Raw genomic sequence first — 25,670 nt, forward strand, 5'->3', positions numbered from 1 at the left:
TCCGGGGAGGAGGTATTTGGGTGAAAGGTCTAGTGGTCATTGGTACTTTGACAGGACTACGGTTCTGTTACTTCTTTGAAGAGGAACAGAATTTGAACAGCATTTGTTCGAAGATCAGCCAGACCTATATACTCCGGGTTTGTGATAGTTGATGGTGTAATAGGTAGCAAGTTCGTTAGCAAAGAAACAACGTTACTAACGTTAGCTGTCATCACTTTCAAATCGAATTCGTAGTTGGTTGCTAGCGGAGCGAAAAGATGTCCAAGCAACCGCAACCTATCAGCCCAGGGAAGAATTTCTTCGCTGGGGGTTTTGGAGGTGTTTGTCTAGTGTTTGCTGGTCATCCACTCGACACAATTAAGGTATGCAACTGAATGAACTAGTCAACTGACTCAGCCAAAGACTTCGATGTGCCTCTCAGGGCAAAGTCAGGGGTCGCTGTCATTGTACGCACAGACAAAGTTAGTTGCTAGTTCTATTCAGTGTTACTTCAGTATCCGGGTGAGGGGCTACTTGTGCTTAGTTCATAAACTGATGTCAGTCTTTACTCTCCAGTAAATGTAGTTGCTCTTGTCATGATGACGGACAACTCAAATATTAACTTTTGACCCAGTTAAGATGGCTGTCATTGCTGTGGTCATGTTGGAATTCCAGCCACAATGTCCACCACAACAGTAGGCCTACTACAATGTTTTTGTTGTGTTATTATCAGTTTAAACATACAGTAATAGGCCCTACGATGGAGCTGAACTTATTCATTGCAGGCTTGGCATACAGGGCATTTCCCTGTGGGCCTACAGTCACTGGCCCACAAATAAGAGGAGGGAAAGCAAAAATGCCCTCAGTGGTGCTATCACTTGTATTGAAAATGTAAGGGTGCAGGAGTACAGGTGCATCTGTGGACCTTTTCAGAGTCACATATCCCCTCTTGAGGTTTTTTTATTTATTTTTTTAAGCGCAACTTTTGCATCAAGAAAAGCATTCCTGAACTAACACATTTTTTGGTCTATCATGCCGCGCCGGGGCAGGTTAGCACAATTTCTCACAATGACAATTTTATGACAGGGTAGCCTATGTACCTGTCTTAGAGATGAGATCTGAAGCTTTCAGCCAATCATGGGTTGACAGCTGTTAGTGCATTGTAATTAAGGCTGAGAAAAACATCAGCGAGTGAGAAGTGATTTCACCAGATCCCCAGTCTCCCTTATGCCACCTTAGCCCATTGAGTCACAGCACCCCCGACCTTAGGGTTTTTAAATAAAAGAAGATCCATGCTCTAACAAGTGAATGTTGAGTGAACCGCAAATGAGCTAACAACTCTCTGGTGCCCTGTGTCCATCCAAAAGGTGCGCATTCAAACACAGCCCAAGCCAGCACCAGGACAGTCCGCTCTCTACTCAGGGACCTTCGACTGCTTCAAACAGACGCTCGCCAAAGAAGTGAGTGAATGAAGATCACGTTAATTGAAAAAAATAAAAAAACTCAGATGAGTAGGATTTAGTAAATGAGTAACTGAGACTTTATCAATAGCATAGCACATGCAATAAGAGTTTATAAGTCCTACGGCCCAAAGTGCTGTATAAACATTTACGTAGATGAAATAACATCTCATACCTATATATATCTGATAACCACCTCTTATAGTGCTGTGTGTCTATATATTAATAGTTGATATATATAATAACCAGGGGTGGAAAAGTAATGTATTACTTTTACTCAATATTGTACTTGAGTAGCTTTTATGAATACTTTGTACTTTTTAAGTACATTTTTAAATTAATAATTTTACTTGTACTTGAGTACATTTTGACCCAAGTACTTTACTCAATTACACTGGAACCTGTCCTGAGTACTGAGTAAAAAAATTGACAGAGAGACAAAATACCATGCACAATAATGCCACAATCCGCCAGAAATGAAAGATTGTGCAGGATGGCACACAGCATTTCCACTATTTTACTATCTTGTATCAATGTCTTGGATGATGGCTGGTGCCAAGCAAGAGATAGAGGTTATGGAGGACGATATTCAAGAAAAATAAACATGACATTCTCAAGAGGAAAGCTAATTAAAAGTAACTAAGTACTTTTTACTCAAATTACATTTTAAGTGAAGTACTTTTTACTTTTACTTGAGTAGATTTTTAGATAGGTACTTTTACTTGTACTTGAGTAGAATTTAGGCAAAGTAAAGATACTTTTACTTGAGTACACATTTTCTGTACTCTTTCCACCTCTGATAATAACATTATTTAAGTATGGAAGCACAGTGGACTGTTAATAATGAATATGTATATTAATAATAACATTAGCTTTTCTTCCGCCTCTTTCTCCTCCACAGGGTCTGAAGGGGCTATATAAGGGGATGGCCGCCCCCATCATTGGGGTAACGCCCATGTTTGCTGTGTGTTTCTTTGGCTTCGGCTTAGGCAAGAAACTACAACAGAAAAGCCCAGACGACATTCTCACGTAAGTGGGAGATGGATCTGTTGTAATCACACTGTCACCCAAATTGTAATGACCAAGTCTTAATTGGTGACCTAAGGCTCGCTGTAATGTCATAGCAATGCTCTCATAACGTAGTAGAAAAGAGTGACATCTGTATAAAGAGGCTACACAGTACTATAATTTATGAAAGACAGACATTGACATCAATGCTTTGGTGCTTCAGGTGTGTGCGTGTGTATTTCAGGTATCTTCAGGTGTGTGCTTGTGTATTTCAGGTATCCTCAGCTATTTGCTGCAGGTATGCTGTCAGGTGTGTTCACCACGGCCATCATGGCTCCAGGGGAGCGCATTAAGTGCCTGCTACAGGTAAGATCATGCAATGCAGCACAACACAACACAGCACTACGCAGCACAACGCAACACAGGGGTGCATTTCTCGAAACCAAAGTTGCTTACTACATTAGCTACTTTGTTGTTTTCAATGCATTTTCCCATTGGCAACTACCGAAGTTGCTAACAGGCTAACAACTTCTCTTTTGAGAAATGCACCCCTGCACAGCCCAGCACAGCTACCACTCTGCCCCACCCATCTTATTTACTTTACATTACATTACATCACACTTAGCAGACATTTTATCCAAAGCGACTTATACAATAGAGTATGAACAAGCTGCTGCAGTGTGGATGAATGCATTGTCATACATATTCCAGGAAGATGGAACCCAGCTAGGCTAACCGAGAGAGAGCCGTAAGAAGTGGAACATTAGAACAGACTTAGAGTTTCATCCTTAAATCAAAACAGAACCACAGGTCTCATGTATTTCTAGATTTACCCCTTTCTCAGAGTTTACATGCCCAGGTAAGAAGAGTGTTTAGTTGAGTTGAGTAGAGCAGACTTACTTTTGTTGACTTGCTTAAGTTCCCAAAGGGAATGTAGCACCTTATCAGGCACTATTGTAATAGTCACTGAAAAAAACGTAACTACCATAGTACTACACCACTATGACCGTGCACAAGGCTTTTAGTAATACATTGCGACATGGTCATTGACATTCTGGTAAGAGCTCATTTATAACAGGGAGTTAAGATCTGAAGTAGCTTACATATAATGAAAATTACAAGTAGATATAAAGCACACACACACATAACTTAACGTTAAAAAAAGTTAACCTACCCAGGTGTCATTTAGTTAAAAAAAAAAAAAACATGAGGGGTCAGGGCTCTTATTTTACAATATTTACCACTACGTCAAGGCTAACCTAATGCACTACTGAGTAGGGATGCACCAATACACATTTTTTTTCACTTCCGATCCTATCCCGTCATCTAAATTCGGATATCTGTCGATACTGATACTACTCCGATTCGATATCAAAACCACGCATATGCATGGGTTTCAACCTGAGTTAGGCCCAAGTAGACTATTTGGTCAGAAAAGGAAGTCAAAAGAACAGGAAACCAATTAATAAGTAAAACGTATCAAGTAAAAAAAAGTGGCAATACTAATATGAAATATGAAAACTAATATGCAAGTGTTATGATTTCAAATTAACATTACACCTGGCTCAGTGTCGGTGTCGGAAACTTTGGGACTTGACTTGAAACTGCTTTGTGTTCTGTGGTCCAGGTGCAATCAGCCTCGGGCCAGATTAAGTACGCAGGGCCCATGGACTGTGTGAAGCAGCTGTGGCAGGAGAGTGGCATCCGGGGCATCTACAAGGGCACAGCACTGACCCTCATGAGAGGTGAGCGCCGCGGGGTTGCCCATTGGGCTCTTTAGCATGACCTTTTACAGCAGGAATGTCAAACTCAGGCCCGGGGGCCAAATTTGGCCCGCAGAGCCATTTTATTCGGCCTGTGAGATCATTTCAAATGTGTATTACAGTTGGCCCACATACACCATTCATTTTTAGCGTAACGCAACTTAAACATGAAATTTGCTATGTCACAAGATGTGTAGACACATTTGAACTGACAAATATGATGGGGAAGAGTGTGTGTGAAATTTAACTATGAGTATGAAGTGCATGCATGCACAATTTTAGTCCATTTTAAAAAATAATTGTTGAGTTCGTCCCGCGAGTTGAGTTTGACACCCCTGTTCTACAGGTACGAAAAATTAGATTTATGGCCATAGAATTTGAATTTGAATTCAAATTGGGCATTGGGTGCCTCCAGGTGTTAGTTACTTGTAGTGTGCTGGACATTGTAGGACATTGGTGCAGGACATTTCAAATGTTGTTTTTTTTTAACCACCATCCAAGTACAGTAATCGAAACAAATTTTCTATAGCAAGGACTTAATGACTAGACTCTTTTTCACTGTCCTTGGCAGTTTGCCATTGAAGTTTCTGGTGTCTGTGACACACTAATGCACAATTTAATAGCATGTTTATTTGTCTTCAGATATTCCGGCCAGTGGGATGTACTTCATGACTTATGAGTGGCTTAAATATGCCCTCACGCCAGAGGGCAAGAGGTGAGCATGTCCACACTACACCATACTATCGTAGACTACTAGTCCCATACCACAGCATCACACTTTGCCAGCATTTTTGCGATGTGAGTATGTAACAATCGTGTGTGTGGATGTGTGCGTGCGTGCGTGTTCGTCTGTATGTATGCGTGTGTGTGGATGTGGGCGTGCGTGCGTGTGTGTGTATGCGTGTGTGCGCGCGTGTTCGTGTGTGTGTGTGTGTGTGTGTGTGTGTGTGCGCGCGTGTTCGTGTGTGTGTGTGTGTGTGTGTGCTCTCGGTGCAGTCCTGGTGAGCTCAGTGTGCCGAGTGTCCTGTTTGCGGGCGGCATGGCAGGCATCTTCAACTGGGCTGTGGCCATTCCCCCCGACGTACTCAAATCACGCTTCCAGACAGGTGAGTTGGTCAGGTCACGTGTGTGTGCGTGTGCGTGTGTGTGTCTGTGTCTGTGTGTGTGTGTGTGTGTGTCTGTCTGTCTGTCTGTCTGTCTGTCTGTCTGTCTGCCTGTCTGTCTGTCCCAAAGTCCCATTGTTAGACAGATTTGTGTTGGGTGACCCTATTGGATTGGAGATCATAGATGACAAATCTCTGACTGATGTCCCCGAATGAGTGTCGCGGACTAGTGGCGAGCCCAACGCCTTGTAATGGGAAAAAATTTGGTCAGAAGTTGCTCAGATATTACCTGACAAATTTTTAAGATACATTGGATCTAAATGAAGAAAATTGAACTAAATATTAAGAGGGGGTAGGGTTTCTTGTCTTCTCCCTCTTTGCTGTGTTTGTTTGTTTGTTTGTTTGTTGACCTGTTTATTTATTGCGTGTGCAGCTCCTGAGGGGAAGTACCCTAATGGTTTCCGTGACGTGCTGCGGGAGTTGATCAGAGAGGAGGGTATCGGCTCTCTCTATAAGGGCTTCACCGCCGTCATGATCCGAGCCTTCCCCGCAAACGCCGTAAGTACATGCCTTGCATCACTTCCCCGCAAACGCCGTAAGTACACGCCTGCTATCACTACACTACAAACGCCGTAAGTACATGCCTTGCATCACTTCCCCGCAAACGCCGTAAGTACACGCCTGCTATCACTACACTACACCCCTCCTATCACTACACTACACCCCTCCTATCACTACACTACACGCCTTGCATCACTACACTACACTACAGTACACTCCTCCTATCACTACATGCCAGGGCTTGACACTGGCACCTGCAAACCGGCCAAACATGGGTAAAACTTGGCCGTGGCTAGAAACAATTTTAGTCTCACTAGCCGCTTTGGCAGGTAACTTATTCTTGGTTATGACATACCTCAGTAGCATAGTATATCCTATTTTTGCACCTTGTGTTATATTTAGATCATTCAGATTCTATTTGTCTGATATACTGAGGTAGTTTCATTTAACACAATACATATATATACAGTGCCCTCCATAATTATTGGCACCCCTGGTTGAGATGTGTTAAAAGCCTTAAAATAAATTCAGTGTTTATTGCAGAAGAATACTGTCACACTGAAAATTGTAGGAAAATGTAGCCTTCAACTCAAATGAATTGTAAGAAAATAAAAAAATCCCTGACTGAAAAATAATTATTTTTCATTAAATCACCTGTTCCACAATTATTGGCACCCTTAACAATTCCCAGGAAATAAATATAATTGAAGCATTTCTGTCATTTCTACAGTAGTTTACAAAGTTTACCAGAGTATGTAGGAACATTTAATTAGTAATTCATCACTTCCTGTTTCCTGGGGTATAAATATGACGTGACACCGAGGACATTTCTCTTATCCACTCTTAAACATGGGAAAGACAAAGGAACACAGCATACAAGTGAGGCAGATGTGCGTCAACCTTCACAGGTCAGGCAGAGGCTACAAGAAGATTGCCACTCAACTGCAGCTGCCCATATCCACTGTGAGATGAATAATTATGAAGTTCAAAACACTGGAACAGTGGTAAACAAGCCTAGACGAGGACCCAAGTTTCTTTTGCCACCACGCACAGTGAGGAGGATGGTAAGAGAAATCAAAAGATCTCCAAAGCTCACTGTTACAGAATTACAACAAATGGTAGCATCCTGGGGTCACAAAGTCTCCAAATCAACCATCAGGCGCTGTCTACACACCAACAAGCTGTTTGGAAGGCATGCACGGAGAAAACCTTTCCTCACTCACAATCATAAACGCAAATGTCTGGAGTTCGCCAAGCGGTATTGGGGCCTCAACTGGGACCGTGTGCTTTGGTCAGATGAGACCAAGATTGAGCTTTTTGGCAACAAACACTCTAAGTGGGTCTGGCGTGCCACGAAAGATGCGCATGCTGAAAAGCACCTCATACCCACTGTGAAGTATGGGGGTGGGTCAGTGATGCTGTGGGGCTGTTTCGCTTCCAAAGGCCCTGGGAACCTTGTTAGAGTGCATGGCATCATGAATGCTTTGAAATACCAGGACATCTTAAAATCAAAATCTGTTGCCCTCTGCCCAAAAGCTGAAGATGGGTCGTCACTGGGTCTTTCAGCAAGACAATGACCCTAAACATATGGCCAAATCTACACAGAAATGGTTCACCAGACACAAAATCAAGCTCCTCCCATGGCCATCTCAGTCCCCAGACCTCAACCCCATTGAGAACCTGTGGGGTGAACTGAAGAGGAGAGTACAGAGGAGAGGACCCAGGTCTCTGGATGATTTAGAGAGATTCTGCAAAGAGGAATGGCTAAAGATCCCTCTTTCTGTCTTTTCCCATCTTGTGAAACATTATAGGAGAAGATTAGGTGCTGTTTTGTTGGCAAAAGGGGGTTGTACAAAATATTAACACCAGGGGTGCTAATAATTGTGAAACACATTATTTGATGTCAAATAATTATTTCTTTATGTGGGATTTTTTCCCTACTGAATAAATGCACTTGTATTGAAGGTTGGATTTTTCTCTTTTTTTCCATTAAGGTCCCATATTATTTAGAAAAAAAATAATAATAATTGGAAGCTAAAAAACACATCTCAACCAGGGGTGCCAATAATTATGGAGGGCACTGTATATATACTTAGCACTGATGGTCTAGATGTACGTTTATCATGGTCAAGAAAATATGTCTAATAAACTCTAATGACCAAACTGGCTAGTAGAAAGGCTGAATGGCTAGTGACTCTGGAAAACCACTATCCACTGTGGCCGGTGAGCAAAAAAGTTAATGTCAATCCCTGCTACAAGCATCCCATTACTACATGACTTGCATGACTTGCATGACCTCCCCGCCAACTCTGTAAGTACACACACCCACCCTTTAGTATCCAAGGTTACAAGGGTGGCACAATTATTATTTGGGTAGCAAGTGCCAGTGCTAAATCCATTAGAAGGGCAATGGGCAGCCTAACAGGAAACAGCAGACCAGAAATGCTGTAGGAGCACGAAAGACGTTGAAATGGGATGTGGCTTTGGATAAAAGACTGTCTGCCAATGTATCTGCATGCCATCACTCCATGCCTGTTATTATTGCCTACTAGCAATGTACTTTTTTGATCCCATGCAATACAATTCCCTGTTGTTTTCATTATCTCTGTCTCTCCTCTCACTGAGTATCTGTCCGTCCGTCCGTCCGTCCGTCCGTCAGCCCCTCTCTGTCTGTCAGTTTCTGTACATCCCGCTCCTTGTTGTACACAAACACACTCACACGCACGCACGCATGGGTGCTCCCTAACCTCCTAACCTGGCTGTGTTTTCTCTTCTCCTTAGGCGTGTTTCCTGGGCTTTGAGCTGGCCATGAAGTTCCTGAACTGGGCGGCTCCCAACCTGTGATGTCATCCCAAAGACGATACTGACCGCGATAAGGGTCCTAAAACCTCACCTCAACTGCTGCACTAACACTCACGCACACACACACACACACACACACACACACACACACACACACACACACACACACACACACACACACACACACAGAGTACCTTTGTCCAAACGCACACTCACAGACACACACGGTTGCCTGGCCTACAGTACTCCAAGAGTACCTTTATCCAAATACGCACACACTCCCCTACACACACACACACACTCTGTTGCCTGACCTACTCCTTTAACACACACACACACGTGTCTGAGCCAAGCAGGCAGTGCGGTGGGCACGGCTAGGCAGGGCTGGCGTCCAGAAGAGACACTACAGTACACTACAGTGCTTGTTAGCCATTAGCCTGCTCTGCTCTGCCTCTCCTCTCCACATCACAGCACTCTTGCACACGCACACGCACACACACACACACACACACACACACACACACACACACACACACACACACACACACACACACACACACACACACACACACACACACACACACACACACACACACACACAGCAACAGGAAGCAAATGAATGTGCACACCTTGGGATTTGTGATTTTGTGTAAATTACAAGATCTTTTTAATAGTTTTTTTCTGTCTTTCTTGGTACAAAAGAGGTTGTGATAATCGTGCCTTATATTCACCAACACCAATATTTGCCAGTCTTTGCCTTTCTGTTCCCCCACCCTGTAAGCTCAAGTTGGGGTGGGAGAGGTGGACTCGATTCCCTTGGTTAATCGTTTGTGTGTGTGTGTGTATGTTGGTGTGTTTGTGTGTGTGCTTGTGTCCTGTGTTGGTTGATTTTTTTTTTTAATTGAGATTTGCCTGTATCCAATGCCTTACACAAAATACATCTGAAACCAGAATAAGATCCATCCTACAGTGCACAACCTTGCTGCAACAGGCACTCTCTTTCTCTCTCTTTCTCTAATTCACACTTGCATACTTGCAACTCATCCTCTGAGGGGTGGCAATCTGTTATCAGTCCGCCCCCTGTCTGCCTGTCAGTCTGTCTGTCTCTGTCTCTCTGTCTCTGTCTCTCTCTCTCTCTCTCTCTCTCTCTCTCTCTCTCTCTCTCTCTCTCTCTCTCTCTCTCTCTCCCTCTCTCTCTCTCTCTCTCTCTCTCTCTCTCTCTCTCTCTCTCTCTCTCTCTCTCTCTCTCTCTTTCTCAGTGGAACTACAGGACTGTTTAGGACCTCAATGAAGCTCCGTAATACTGATGTATACTTCCTCACCGCCAGTATGTAAATAAATCAAATCATTTGACTTTGCATCAGTGTTGGTGTGTCCATTCAATGCGCTCTCGAGTTCGGAGAGATACTGTTAGTGCTGGAATATTGATTTAGTGTTAAAAGCCACGCAGTGTTTAATTTTTCCATGTTATACTGTAAGTATGTCAACAGCCGCATATGTCTGTAAACTTCAAATGGCCTATTATGTATTGCAGTTCCGTTCATTGGCATGTGATGTCAGTCTCCTGCTGGGTCTGCTGCTGCTGTGCATTATATATTTCAGGGGTGTATTTCATTATGTATTTCAGGGGAGGGGAACCTGTCTCGAGGGCCGCTGGCTTGTGGCCCTGGAGGCCATTTTATCCGGCCCCTATATAGTTTTAATGTTAAGTAGCTTCACATGAGATATGAGATATTCTGTAAAGGAATCTATTGCAACTATTTTGTAAGATTCCTTTACAGAATATCTCATATCTCATGTGAAGCTACATAGCATTAAAACTATATCGGGGCCGGATAAAACGGCCTCCAGGGCCACAAGCGGCCCTCGAGACAGCAGGTTGCCCACCCCTGAAATACATAATGAAATACACCCCTGAAATATATATGGGATCTGTTTTAAAGGTGACTGCCTTCAATATAGGCCTAACGTGCAGGAGGAACTCCTGGTTTTGCATCGTACAGCCCTCTGAGGACTTTTACGGCCCTCGGAAGAATTTGAAGCGCCCCCTTGAATGAAAAAGGTTCCCCACCCCTGATTATTTGAATGCATTTTAATTCTGTTCCACACTCATGCGTCCCTGCTTAACACTGTGATGCTGCTACAGTACAGAAGAGGTGGCTGAGAGAAAAAGAACAATTGTTTGGACAAGGGGGCATAATTAGCTTTTATTTACAGTTGACCCACAGCACGGGCACGTGGTCAATACTTTCCACTACGTCCTATGCCTATATATGGGAACTGGTCGTCCTTTCCCAGCCAGCGCACAAGTCAATGGGGAGGATCCCCCCCAGGGGGTGCCGTGCACACCACAGAATGATGATGGGACTGGGAACATAACGCTCTCGGATCATCACACGCCACCAATTTTTTTTTGTTTTTCGTGTTATAAAGAAAAAGACATTATCCTCTTGTTATTTTTGCCGGTGACCAAGGTGCCAAATACGCACGTTTACGCTTCAGCATTTTAGTGGTGGAAACTTGCGGTTCCGCTCTCTCAGGCTTGTTCTGACATCTTCCTTTGACAGATGATGCTGCTGCGGTCTCCGGAAGAGACACGGAACAAGCTCTTGAAGAAACTTTACAATTAACTTAGATCTTAGAACTGCGCCTGGGTGGTGATCAAGATCACTTGATAGGCCCTATTTTAACGTTAGTTTTATACTAAAAGGACATGTTATTGTTATTGAATGTAATACGCTTTAGGTTTTAAAGAAGAATTCGGATACGGTTTTGAACAAAATTTACCGAGGCTAAGAAAGAAGTAATTTCTATTTTCCATTGTCTGGGTTAACTTTTAGTAGGCTACTTGTGCGCAATGAGTGTTGAGATTCCAGAGGGTTTAACGGACCTTTTGAGAGGCTACACGGTGGAGGTGCTTCGAACGAAACCGCCGGACCTCGTCGAGTTTGCCATTCAGTATTTTAGTCGTCTAAAAGAAGATAACAACAGTTTGCATGTAGTTTCGCCATCTCCTGAGCCTGTTCAAATGGGACGCAGAGCGGTGTCTTTTAAAGATGATGCGCATTCCAGCGGTAACAGCGCGGATGAGGAGGACGACATCTTCCCAGAAGAACTACATTTCAAGTGTGGGTAACTATGTGTTGTGTTTCTCTCCTCACTGTCTGTATTAATTAACAAAACGTAAATTGGTGCTGTAAAAGTTAATTCAGTCCAAAATTGTGCATTGCCTTATGCGTAAAACGTGAGCAACAGCATAACGAATTGCTGTCTCCTGACATGAGTGCTATGTTCAGTGATTGCCTGTGGGCAAACATAGTTTGAATTGCCTTTTTTAAACAGCTGGGGTCTAGATCTGTCATATGACTATGTTTTTTTCATGTTCTTAAGATCAGGGGCTTGCATGGATGGGCCTAATGGACGATGGCTTTGTCTACATACACACACACTGTTCCCTGACCTACTCACACACTGAGTTTACATACACAGTAGGCCAAGACTATAAATGATGACTTGGTGGTGGTTTAGATTATAGGTGCCATGGGAAACATTTGGGCCTATGGAAAATGCACTCTTGGGCCAAGGCTTTGCCATTAATAATAGCAATGTGTCATCATAAAGTGCCCTACGACCGTGTACCTGTGGAGGGACCTTGAGTCAAGCATGCTTGGTGGGAAATTGTCTCAATGCAATAATGACATTAAATGAATTGCCAACAAATAAAACCTATATTCTTTTCTATTTCAAAGCACCTGCTTCAAAGCCCAAGAGAAGAGTATCAGGTGAGTCAGATGACTAATAATAATATAATAATGTGTAATAATAGTGATGGTGAGCGTGTTGTCAACCTCATCCACTGCTCTGGTGACCTGGTAGGAAATAGGTGACTGAGGAATGAAGAATGTAATAACACTACAAGTTAATACTCTCAACAATGTCAAAGCACTGCTGTTATGATGTAGTTAAGGGTTTACAGAAAATAGTGAATGGGATCCTCTCCGGCAAACCCATCTGTATGAAAGGGCAACAGTCCCACTGGGGAAGCCCCACAAGCATTGTGACACAGCGCACGATGCACATGCACTATCACACAATGCAATTGCATTTATGCCTCAACCATGCAAGGGGGCTGCCCAACAAGCGCCCCCAAGCAGAGCAGGGGTGTGGTACCATGCTCAGGGTAGCTCAGTCATGGAGGAGGATGAGTAGTGTAGTGTATTGACTGTTCGCTCCACTCACCCTCAGTGTGGAGAATCGAACTGGAAAACTTCAGGCTATAAGTCTGACTCCCTAACCATTTGCTCATGACTGCACTCCAACTGCAAAGCATTGTGGGAGTGAAGTTCCAGTGAAGTGTGTGCATTTAAAAAAACAACACTATTTAGATAAGGATATAAGCCTACTAGATACAGCTATACTTTGTGAAGTGCTCATTTTTTTCTGCCAAATCAGCCTCCTCTCACTGTGCTACATCTACATAGCTCTGGCGCGTGCGCGAGTGTGTGTCTGTGTGTGTGTGTGTGTGTGTGTGTGTGTGTGTGTGTGTCCGTTCAATAATTGTTGATCTAGCCTACATTTGATCTGGGGCATTGTCAGTGCCGCATCACAACGGTGTCTGTCTAACACATCACTGTGTGAATGTTCTTTCCTCATTGCATGATCCTAGTCTGCATCAAATGAGTTTATTTGGTGCATGTTGTCATCTTACCACTGTACAGCACTGACTAAAATGACAAAAGTGTGTCTCAGAATGCATGTCTTTGCGCATAGGCCTGTGCCCCGTTTATGCCCAGAAGAGTAAGGTGAAAAAGTGGATCGCACTTGGGTTCTTCTTTTCTTCTTTTTTATTTTTTATTTACATAGCAGCAGAAGTGTAGACAAACGTTTCGGCTGTTGCCTTCGTTTGTCTACACTTCTGCTGCTATGTAAATAAAAAATAAAAAAGAAGAAAAGAAGAACCCAAGTGCGATCCACTTTTTCACCTTACTCTTCTGCTGCTATGTAAATAAAAAATAAAAAAGAAGAAAAGAAGAACCCGAGTGCGATCCACTTTTTCATCTTCCAAGTTATTCAACTGGAGACGCACCACACGGAAGAGCGTGGTGTATGAACTACTACTTCTGCCCAGAAGAGTAACCGTCTGGTTAGCCTGGGAAATCCCATGCTGCTTTCACTATCACTCCGACCTGATAGACAGCACGGATTCAATCCCTCAGCGAGAGTGCCAGATCTTGGGCTCCAATCAGAGAGCAGGGAAGGGTGGAAAGGCAATGACTGCAGCTTGTTTGAACAGATGCAACTGACACGATTGGCTTGGGCTAAGTATGTATATACCAAACGCCACATTCGTAACGTCCAATGAATGGCCATGGGCAATCGTAAACCAGGACCGTGTTAAAGGATCAGTTCAGTCAATTTCAATATGCTGTTGTATTGCTCACGCTACCCTTGACTTGTCAGTACCCGGTGATTCCACATTTTTCGGCTCAGCCCTTTCCAAGATAATGAGCTATTCTAATGGGGGCAGCATTTGTTTACATTTGAAAAAAATGAAAATAGGCCTACTCCAAATATTTTCCCAAAAGGTACTGCTGTGTGCTCGTTGTCTGCTGATGTTTTATAACCTTCTGGATGTTCTTGGGAATAAATAAAAATGTTTTTTTGAAATGTAAACAAAGCGCTGCCCCCACTACAATGACCAGGATCTCGGAAATGGCTGAAGAAGAAGAAAAAAAATCTCAGGTACTGACAAGTCCAGGGTAGTGTGAGCATTACAACTGAATGTTGAAATTGACTGAACTTGTCCTTTAAGATAATGGAGCGCCCCTGGGCACAATACCTCAGAGGTGCCCCCTTTATGAACAATATTTGTAAATCTTGTGCATTGTGGTGCCCATTCATTGGTCAAAAAAATGGTTGGGGCCCTGGACACTGTGCCACTGGCCCCAATGGATAATCCGGCCATGTCGTAAACCACAACTTTCCTACGAGAAACTGCATAGGTAGCCTCCAGACGATCTCACTTGCGAGATCGTTTGGTCTTAACCAGGCATCCCTCTGGTATATGTGTGCCATATGATGTGGGCAAATGCTTGTGTGATGAATAAGCACATTCACATAGCCAGATTTCAGACTCTACAGTCCAGGTGTTGTGTTATTGTCTGTCCACTCAGTGTGCGCAGAGGCGTATAACCCAGATGAGGATGACGAGAGTGAGAGCGAGCCTCGTATAGTCCACCCCAAGTCGGACCAGCAGCGCAACAGGCTCCAGGAGGCCTGCAAAGACATCCTGCTCTTCAAGACCCTCGACCCGGTGAGAAGATAACACATTCACATTCACATTCACGCCAGCTCGACCCGGTGAGAAGATAACACATTCACATTCACGCCAGCGTTTGACTTTTGGGTAACACAGACAACCTTTGTCATAACCGAATGTCACTCGAGGCCAACAGTCATAAAATGTTTATGACATGGACATAAGGTTGTCTTTGCCATGACCGAATGTCACTCAAGACCAACAGTCATAAAATGTTTATGACAAGGACATGATGTTTATGAGACATGCATAACTGTGCCATGACACTATTATGACACTGTAATGACATGCTTATGACACCGGCGTCAAGTAAAGTGTTACCGACTTTTGCTCACTTCTTGCTCACTGGCCACAGTGGATAGTGGTTTTCCATAGTCGCTAGTCATTCAGCCTTTCTACTAGCCACAGTTTTGCTGTCAGTATTTTTAGACATATTTTCTTTACCATGATACAGTACATCTAAGCTCAGAAAATGAAGTGATAAAACAACATCATCAGTGCCATTAACATAGTATGTTCAATGAAACTACTAACACTGTGGTTGAGTCTTTGCTGTATTCTTATACAATAGTTCAAGCAGCATTGCACGCATTTCTACATTACATTACACTTAGCTGATGCTTTCATCCAAAGCGAATTGCAGTTACTTACAGGGTATTAGTTACAATGTGGGGTTAGGTGCCATGCTCAAGGGCACTTCAGTCATGGATGGAGGTGTAAGTGAGAGGTAAGTGTGGGATTTAAACCATCTTCCAAACCAACCAGGCCACGTCTTCTCCTGTATTTCTACTCCTTTTATGTGGATTCAACCCGTCCTACACCTGGTCAGCTGGTGGGGATGTGCACACATTCCCACTCCTTTGGACATTGTTCATGTAAAGCATTCATGAAGAGTTTTGAATTGCATGAGGGGCCACAGACAGTTTTGGCAAGGCCCAGGACAAAGCCACCGGAAAAGACCCCGCAGATACAACGTCATAGGGCGAGGCCCCCAATTCCCTGGTTGCATGCAGTACACTGATATGTTTGTCAGCCAGTCTGAAACCTGCCAGGGTTGCCAGGTGAGATTGATTATTTCCTGCCCCAAAAGACCCACCTGGAAGCACTAAATCCTGCCCAATTTGAACTAAATTCTATTGATTTCTATGACCATATCGTTGAAGAAAAACTTCAAATGCCCTGGTTTTACCCGCAGACGTCCATCCTAAGCAGCCCAATTGGGCGGGAAGCTGCCCAATCTGGCAACACTGAAACCGGCTTGCTTTTTTGAGAGTGTGCACGCAACAGGTGTGTTAACCTTGTTCATTGCCGTCATCACGCCTGTGAGAAGGAGTAGCATTCCACCTCCACTTCCAGCTGTCCAGAGATATAGGCTACAGTAACTCCTGGGGTCCATTTCACACTAGCACCTCCCATCCTCTCCTTTCGCTTGTGGCCTCGTTCATGCGGTGCTTTGTTGACGCCTCACCTCTGATGACAAAACAATAAAGCTTCCTCGCTATCAGTCTTGGCCGAGAAACTTTTGGGGGAGCTTTTTCCCCATTTAACAAGTGTAAATGAGAAAATGAGTTTTGAATTGTGCTTTTGTGAGATACTGAACATAGAAATAATACAATACTGTATATATTGCATTAGTTCTATGGGTTATTGAATAAAATGTCTATTGTCAATGACATCTTGCCTCTCATTGTGAGGCTTCAAGTAAAAGGTTTGGACGGGAGGTACTAGATTGAGTGGGCCCCATAGTCTCTCCACCGTCAGCTTAGAACTGAGGAACAGATGAAAGGTGAAACGTCTGGCAACTTTACTCCTTCGACCTGTTTTTTTTTTTTTCAAAGAGAGGAGAAGAGTATTGGTTTTCAGGTTACTTGTTTTTCTCTCTGTCTTCATGTTTATCTGTCAATGTAGCTGTGTGTCTGGGTATTAAAAACAGCATGCAAAACTACTGATTATGGTACTGAAAATGAATAATGACCATTTTAGGCAATATCAAGTGAAGGTCAAAGGTCAATTTTTCTAAACTTAAATAGATTCATTTTGTACTTACTTACTGATACGCTATACTCCTTACACTGACATGGTACAGTATAAAATGTTTTGCTGAGTGGCAATTGATAACAGATAACTGGTGTCTAGGAGCAGTTTTCAGAACTGACTTCCACACACACGTGTATTGTATGTTATTTATCTTGTCTTCATAAGCTGCTCGCTTTGGATAAAAGCATCTTTGAAATGTCATGTAAAAGTTGTACTGGCATCATTAGGAACGGTTAATGCCTTTTAGGAGCAGTTCTACTGAAGTTGTACTTGTGTCTTCTTTATTAGGAGCTGTCATCTCAGGTGTTTTGGTGTCTTTCAGAGCAATTTTCTAAGACTGCACTGACGTCTTTATCAGTAGCTGTTTTCTGAAGTTGTTCTGGTTTAATAACAGTTCTCTGAGGTTGTGCTGGTGCAGTTATTAAGAACAGTTCTCTGAGGTTGTACTGGTGCAGTTATTAAGAACAGTTGTCTGAGGTTGTGCTGGTGTCTTGTTTATTAGGAGCAGTTTTCTGAGGTGCTGGACGCCATGTTTGAGAAGCTGGTCGAGGCAGAAGAGCACATCATAGACCAGGGGGAGGATGGGGACAACTTCTACGTCATCGACAGGTGAGTCACATCTGTGTGCGTGTGCGTGTGTGTGTGTGTGTGTGCGTGTGCGTGTGCGTGTGCCTGTGCCTTGTAACTGAGCTTACACCACTCAGGGCTCAAACTCACAACGTTCCAGTTCACACCCCAGTTCAGCATGGGAGACACAGGTACGATTCCACTGAGGCAAAGGCCGATAGCTCAGCGCTACCGCATCAGTGAGGCTTTGGGAGGGAAGTGTACTACAGTTCTGCCGACAAACTCTAGTTCTGTCAGAACCATTTTTGTCAAGAAACACAAGGGACGATTCTGAATTAAAGCTATGAATTACATTTGCTGCATGGCTCTGTTCAGAGGAGTCCCCTGATTTTCATGTGCGCCATGAAAAAGCAGCGAGTCAGGGAACAACAGCAGTGTTGGGGAATTCTCGCCCCAGTAGGAGAGGAAGAGATAGCCAGGCTTTGCCCTTCTAGTGACGCAACACTTTCAGCGTTGCAACTAGTCAGGTCAAGAGCAATGCAACCTACTTTCTGAGTTTCCGAAAATACGTGAACTCCTCCCCACTTTGTCGGTAAGCAAACAACCATAAACAAACCAAGGGAGGCGGGTCAACCATGCCGTTTGGGAAATGTTAATGGTTATGCTCTTGGTCAGACCAAGTCTCGAAGAGATTTGAACGTTTATGATAATCAGGCTAAGGGAAAGATTGATATTCCCCATGAATAGAGTAAGCGAGAAGACAAGAGAACATGCCATGTCATACATGACAGGGTGGAGTAGGGGAGGAGGTGGGTAGGAAACAGCAAGCAGCATATGGTTGAGGGGGAATAGGGTAGATGAGGGCGTGGTGAAGGTGCGTGACGGGTCGCTAGTGAAGAAAGATGATCAGCTGAGGAGACACACCTGGACCAATTAGTTAATGCAATTGAAGAGGAAAGCAACACGCTTTTTGACAACCCTGGCCTGGCCAGAACTAGTGTATTTAGCATCCGTTACACCTTCATTAGGTTTTACACATTTCACAATTTAGTGTTGTACTAAAATGTAATGTCATTTCATGTTTGGATACACGTGTGTCCTTGCCTTCCTTGGACTGACTTGCCAAGCTTTTGCATAGCGTAATTTGGGGACATATTTTGTTGTGTTTTTTTAAGTACAGTAAGATACTGTAAAATACCTTCCTTTATACAACCCTGATTTTTTAGAGGAAACTGCCAGTTGTGTAGCTGTGTGTGTGTGTGTGTGTGTGTGTGTGTGTGTGTGTGTGTGTGTGTGTGTGTGTGTGTGTGTGTGTGTGTGTGTGTGTGTGTGTGTGTGTGTGTGTGTGTGTGTGTGTGTGTGTGTGTGTGTGTGTGTGTGTGTGCATGACTGCCTGTGTTTGTTTGTGTCTGTCTCTGTCTCTGTATTATTTGATGGTTTTGGTTGGTGTCTCTGCTGTCTGCAGGGGTGTGTATGACATCCTAGTGCTGAAGGACGGAGTGAATATCTGCGTGGGGAAGTATGACAACAAGGGCAGCTTTGGAGAGTTGGCTCTCATGTATAACACACCGCGGGCTGCAACCATCATCGCCAAACAGGAGGGGGCGCTGTGGGCTCTGGTGAGAGACTCTACGCAACACCCCTGTGTCTGCAACCACAACATAACTCCACTACTGACACAAGCACACAAGCCTGTGGCCATAATGTATGCCGTGTCACATATTTGTACTTGTGTGTGTGTGTGTGTGTGTGTGTGTGTGTGTGTGTGTGTGTGTGTGTGTGTGTGTGTGTGTGTGTGTGTGTGTGCGTTTTCAGGGACGCGCCACATTCCACAAGCTGATTGTTAAAAATAACGCCAAAAAGAGGAGAATGTACGAGGCCTTTGTTGAAAGCGTTCCTGTACTCAAGAGCCTTGAGGTGATGAATGTCTCTATTCCTCTCTCACTCTGTCTTTATTTTTGAAGTGAAGAATAGCTATCTTTGTATTTCTTTCCCCCCTCCTCTCTCTCTCTCTCTCTCTCTCTCTCTCCTTCTCTCTCCTTCTCTCTCAGACTGAGTCTTACTCACTGTGCATAATGAATGAGTTTGTTCTTTGATATTTTTTTTACCTTACATCTCAGAATTTTTCAAATGAATTTCATGGAAGCTTAGTGGTTGCTGTTTAACCTATATGTACATTCAATGTTATAGACACAACATTCTGTCTGTTTGGTGTGTCCAATCTCTGTTAAATGTTCACCGTTTAACGTCTTATTTTGTATGATGTTCATTATGCTTTGTGTTTTATTTTTTATTGCAGTTATCTGAGCGAATGAAGATTGTGGACGTGCTGGGAATGAGGTCATATAAAAACGGAGAGCTGATTATAAAACAGGTAGCCACACAGCTGTCTATTCTGAACTACATTCTGGTATCATCAGCAAATCCACTAACTTTTACTAATGCAATATGAATGTGTGTGTCAATCTCATAATCTTTGATATAATAACTGTTTTGTGTGTTTTCTTCTATTCCAGGGAGATGAGGCTGACTGTTTCTACATTGTGGAGTCAGGTGTCGTGAAGATCATGATCAAGAGCAAAGTAAAAAAAATATGGATAAATTATAAACATATTCCTGTCAACTTAGGCAGGCCATGTCTCCACACACAAACTATCTGAACTCTGAGCACAGCAAAACATCTACTGTTGATTTGACCCCAATAGAGTTGTTTTTACCACTTTGGATGAACGTAGTTCAACACTGTTCAGTGTTAAAACAACAGTTAGACTCTAGACACATTTGTAATCCAAAAGGGTTAAAATTACATTTTGGGTGTTCAAAAGATCAATTCCCAGATTTTCAACCCTGATGTTTCAATACCTCAGTTTTTGCTTTGTGTGATCAGGAAATGTCAGAAAATTGGCGTCCTCTATTTGATGTGCGTTATCAGACTGTAAATCCACGTCCAATGCCAGTCTGTCCTTATTTGGCAAACGACTGTACGTACTATACATTCTTGCTTTCTGAGAATCAGAGAGAGAGAGAGAGAGAGAATGACAGAGGGAAAGAGTGCAAATCTTTCATGGTTTGGAACCCTCAGCCTTCCAAATTTGGAATTTTGCAGGCTGAGTCAGAGTGAGTGTATTATAAAAATGTGATGTGGTTGGTGGTGGTGGTGGTGGAGGGGGTGTCATGTGGTTGGTGGTCGTTGGGGGGGTTGGGAATATGTAGGGCTGTGTGAGACACCAGATTTGTTTGAGAGATATGTAGTTATGTAGATATGTATACATTTGTGTGTACAGAGGAAAGCCGAAATGGGGGGACAAAGGGATCAGTTATCTCGGGCCCTGGGACAAGGGGAGCGGGGCAGAATATTTAACAGTATGCATTGAGTGGAGGGGCCTTTCAGATGACTTTCCCTAGGCCTGTCTAAAGCTGTCAGCAGTCCTTTGTGTACATATACCGTATTTGCCTATATTGTACTGTATGTCTGACTATACAGTTTATCTGAAATGTCAGGGCATGTCAAACGTTGAAGAATATTGAGAACCCTTTAGCTGTAATGTCCAGCTTTGTGAATACTTTCCATTGATACAAAAAACTCCATTGTGAAATTTCTATCACTGTGACTCATTTCAGTGGACCAGGTCACATATTATATACAGTATACTGTATATAACACTGGCATTTTTACTGTGTATGCACATTTGACAGATAAACATGCTTGTTATCCTTCTCTTGTTTCCTCAGACCAAGGCTGGGGCAGTAGCCAATGAGGAGGTAGAGATTGCCCGGTGCTCGAGGGGCCAGTACTTCGGGGAGTTGGCTCTCGTCACCAATAAGCCTCGGGCCGCTTCAGCGTACGCCCTGGGAGAGACCAGGTGTTTGGGTAAGAGCAAGGAGGCCAACAGCGAGGCGGGAGACAAAGGGGTCAGTTGTCCCGGGTTCATAGAAAAGGGGAGTCCAGAACTGGGTCCTCATAGGCCTGTCACAATAACAAATTTTGCTGGATGATAAATTGGCCAAGAAATTATTGCGATAAGCGATAATATTGTCTTCTAGGTCTTTTTTTTTTTTTTTTTTAAATGATGACAATGGGATAAAAATGCGAATGCACCCTTTCTAATTTTGAAAGCGTCGCAGCAGGGGGTGCTAGATAGAGGGGTAGATAGAGGGATATACAAGGTAGACAGACTGAAAATTAAAAGTACACCAACGTTTAAGCATCATTGTGCTGAGTGAAATGTGCCTATCGATATTCAGTCTAAGAGAGAGTGACGAGGAAAACAAAGAAGCATGCAATAACTTGGGGCAAAAAAGTTATCATGCTTGTAAAAACGTGTTATACGATATATTGACTTATTGAATATTGTGACAACCCTAGGTCCTCATTACATTATATGTATAGAGTGGGGGTTGGATTTCACATGACTTTGTCCCGGGCCCAGCCACAGCTGTCAGCGACCCTGGGTAAGAGGTTCACGTTCACGGCGACGTGCGAAAACACAAGAAGCGAAAGTGTGTTATTTTCACCCCATCCATCAGAGCAGGGAGGCCGCCTCACTTGGAACTTGTCAGCAGCACTGCCAATGCAGTACGTCACACTGGGCCCTACCGCCCATATGAAAAGGAAACACACATGAGACTTACAGTGGCAATGGCGGCTATACATTGAAGGACTTTGTAAGTTTAATGTTTAAAATTTCTCTCATGAGTTGGGATTGCCAGAGGGATAGGTAGACCTGGAGCTCACGCTACACTTACATTCTTACTTACTTACGTACTTACTTACGTATGTACGGTATGTATGTACAGTATGTATGTATTCGTATGTACCTATTTTAACACCTAGTTTTACAGTCTGGCTTTGCTGCATTGAGAAACATTTGAATTACCTGTGAGGTGTGAAGACTCCTCAAGTTTCAAATGACTGGGTCTGGCCTTTCTCAATCGATAACGTCTGGTCGTGGTTGTGGTCAAGGACTATGGCAGGCAGTTAGGCTGTCTATGTATCTGGTTAGTTTGGCTTGACAGGCCTCCGACTGCCATGGTGACCTTGAATAGTATGCCTCGCTCTACATAGTATGCACTGCTCTTATGGTAAACTCAACAGTAAGCTATGCCCCACTCTCCACAAATGCCTCTTTTCCACTGCCAGTTTTCTGGTAGGCCTACAGCTCGACACAGCACGACTCTCGGTTGCCACTTTTTGCTTTTCGAATAGGCATGAGACTGCTCATGAACCAAAAAGTTGCAGCCAAGTGGCACTGTGTCGAGCTGTAGGCCTACCAGAAAACTGGCAGTGGAAAAGAGGCAGTAGTGTCCTACTGTCCATACTAGGCTATCTACTACTCTCCTCATAGGATGCCCCACTCTCCTTAGTATGCTAAATTCTCCATAATATTGTCATATTCCCCACAGTGGGCTATTTCCCTGTCTCCATAGTATGCTAAACTCTCCACATCATGTGTCCCACTCTCCATACTCCCCATAGTAGGCTATACTCCCCATAGTAGGCTATACTTCCCATAATAGTATATACTCCACATGATAGGCTATACTCCTATACATAGTAGAGTAGGGTATTCTCCACAGTGGGGTAGTCCAGTGGTTCCCAAACTTTGTCAGCAGGAACCCCCTTTTGGACTTCAGAATATTTTCTTGAGGTCCCGACCCCCAGTTTGGGAACCATTGTAGGGTAGGCTTTTCTCCATAGTGTGCCCTGTTCTCTACTCTCTATTCTGCCCTGTCAGTGTCACGCCACTGCATTACTCAGCACTCCTCGCCGTGTTTAAAGAGCTGCACATGTACAGAGTACGTTAAGCAATACGGACAGCAGGAAGAGCCTCTTGGGAACATCCTGCTAAATGTGCTTAAGCGATGATGACCGTAAATCTTTACGCCACTCTTTCTTCCGTTCCACTCGTGTGTACTAGGCCCTGCGTTTCATGAATATTTAATTGCCACCATCAATTTCAAGTATTCCCACTGGCCTTACTGCAAGTTTTACATTGACATGTAAGTAATTGAAATGTAGTGAAACCTCAATATTCTTGCACAATCTTTCTTGACCTGTGTAGCCTACTGTACTGTACATGGTTTGAAATGTTTAACTCCTTTAAGACCGTGAGAGAGAGAGAGAGAGAGAGAGAGAGAGAGAGAGAGAGAGAGAGAGAGAGAGAGAGAGGGAGAGAGAGAGAGAGAGAGAGAGAGAGAGAGAGAGAGAGAGAGAGAGAGAGAGAGAGAGAGAAATGTCACGTCTTCATCTTTCAGTCTTCATCATTTAAACAAAATGAGCTTTTATAGATTTTCAAAACATTTCCATTCACCTCTTCAAACTTGTCAGGACTGACTGAGGTGTGATGACGATAATCTCTCTCTCTCTCTCTCTCTTACGGTCTTCCTACATCTCTTACTCTACGTATCTGTGTCTGTCTCCACCCCTCTTCCCTCCTCTCCCTCCCTCCCTTTGTCTTTCTCTATCTCTCTCTCTCCCTCTTCCTTCCTCCCTCCCCCCCCCCCCTCCCTCCCTCTGTCTTTCTCTCTCTCTCCTCCACCAGTGATGGACGTGCAGGCATTTGAGCGTCTTCTTGGTCCATGTAAGGAGATCATGCAGAGGAACATCGCATCATACGAGGAGCAACTGGTAGCTCTCTTCGGCTCCAGTGCCGACCTCAAGCACTAGCCACCACCACCACCTCTTCCCAATGTAAAAACAAACCCTGCTGCAAACCCTGGCCCATGTGTTGTTCTGAATCAGTTGACCGTAACGAGCACTCAGCACAGGTAGATGATCCCCACGCTCTTTGAGGTGCAGCTCGCAGCCACCCTATTCGGCTCTAGTGCAGACCTCATGCATTTATTAGTCTGCCACTAACTAAGCACCTCCTCGCTGCTTCGCCCCTTTTCGTCAGCCTTCAGCATCTACTTCTATTCGGCTAGAGCAGGGGTGGGGAACAGTGGTGTAGTCTACGTAGAACGCAGGTGTACGGACTATACCCACTTCTAAATTTCAGGGATTTCAGTATACCCACTTAAAATTGATTGATCCATTGTTTTGAATAGCACAAATATATACAGTATACCCACTTCAAAAAATGCTTATATACAGTATACCCACCATAAAAAAGTAGACTACACCACTGGTGGGGAACTTATGTCTCGAGGGCCGTTTGTGGCCCTTGAGGCCATTTTATCCGGCCCCCGATATAATTTCAATGTTATGCATCTTCACATGAAATATGACATATTTTGTAAAGGAAACTTAGAAATTACATTTACATTACAATTAGGTTATGTTCAGGGGACCTAGAGAAGGTTGGGTCTGTTTTTAAGGTGACTGCCTTCAATATAGGCCTTAAGTGAAGGGGGAAATTCTGGTTTGTGTTCATAGTACGGTGCTTCTACGGGCCTTGGAGGAATTTGAAGTGACTCCTCGAATGAGAAAGGTTCCCCGCCCCTGGGCCTAGAGCAGTGTTTCTCAACCTTTTTTTAGGCGAGGCTCCCTTTCAATTCATGACAAATTTCAAGGCACCCCAAACTAACATTGGCATCGCATCGGCATCGCATCTGATACCACAAAAGCTTAGAAAAGTAACACATTTGGAGACGTCACACGACCTATGTTCGAAGTTGCAGCTGACTGGGGCGACCTATATTTACTTTATTGTGCGTAAATGTCAGATGAAAGATTCCACTGACTAGCATTAACTTATCAATTTAGACGAATATGTATTATATTACAACATTTATCGGCCATGTTTCCGTGGCACCCCTGAGGGGGGCCCGCGGCACCCCAGGGTGCCCCGGCACCCCTGTTGAGAAACACTGGCCTAGAGTATTGACTTGATGCTCTACCCGCCAGCTGACTGCTTATGCCCTTTCTGACAGAAATCCGTGGCTCTATTATTCTTTTTAGCAATTACGTCAAACAATCTGTTTCGAGGCGGCGCAGGAAAAACGACATCTATGCCACTGGATGTTACCTGACCGGATTCACCTGACGCTCCAGTGTTAACCTCATGCACTAGTCGGTCACCACTTCACTCCACAATGTAAACACCAGTCCAACCTTGTGCACTAGGCAGAC

General features: G+C 43.8%; 1 protein-coding gene across 1 annotated transcript; it reads left to right on the forward strand.

Moving 5' to 3' along the window:
• Positions 1-25,029, forward strand: prkar2ab (protein kinase, cAMP-dependent, regulatory, type II, alpha, B). The gene is given in 16 exon segments (XM_063215024.1): positions 1-362; positions 1,347-1,439; positions 2,341-2,468; positions 2,723-2,813; positions 4,075-4,192; positions 4,853-4,933; positions 11,520-11,804; positions 12,426-12,458; positions 14,850-14,989; positions 17,535-17,641; positions 19,065-19,218; positions 19,415-19,516; positions 19,899-19,973; positions 20,116-20,181; positions 21,332-21,470; positions 24,142-25,029. Coding segments are annotated over 16 exon segments (1,842 nt in total). The 5' UTR covers positions 1-257; the 3' UTR covers positions 24,267-25,029.
• Positions 25,030-25,670: the final 641 nt, after the last annotated feature.

Source organism: Engraulis encrasicolus, chromosome 14 (assembly GCF_034702125.1).
Source record: "Engraulis encrasicolus isolate BLACKSEA-1 chromosome 14, IST_EnEncr_1.0, whole genome shotgun sequence".
Lineage (NCBI taxonomy): Eukaryota > Metazoa > Chordata > Actinopteri > Clupeiformes > Engraulidae > Engraulis > Engraulis encrasicolus.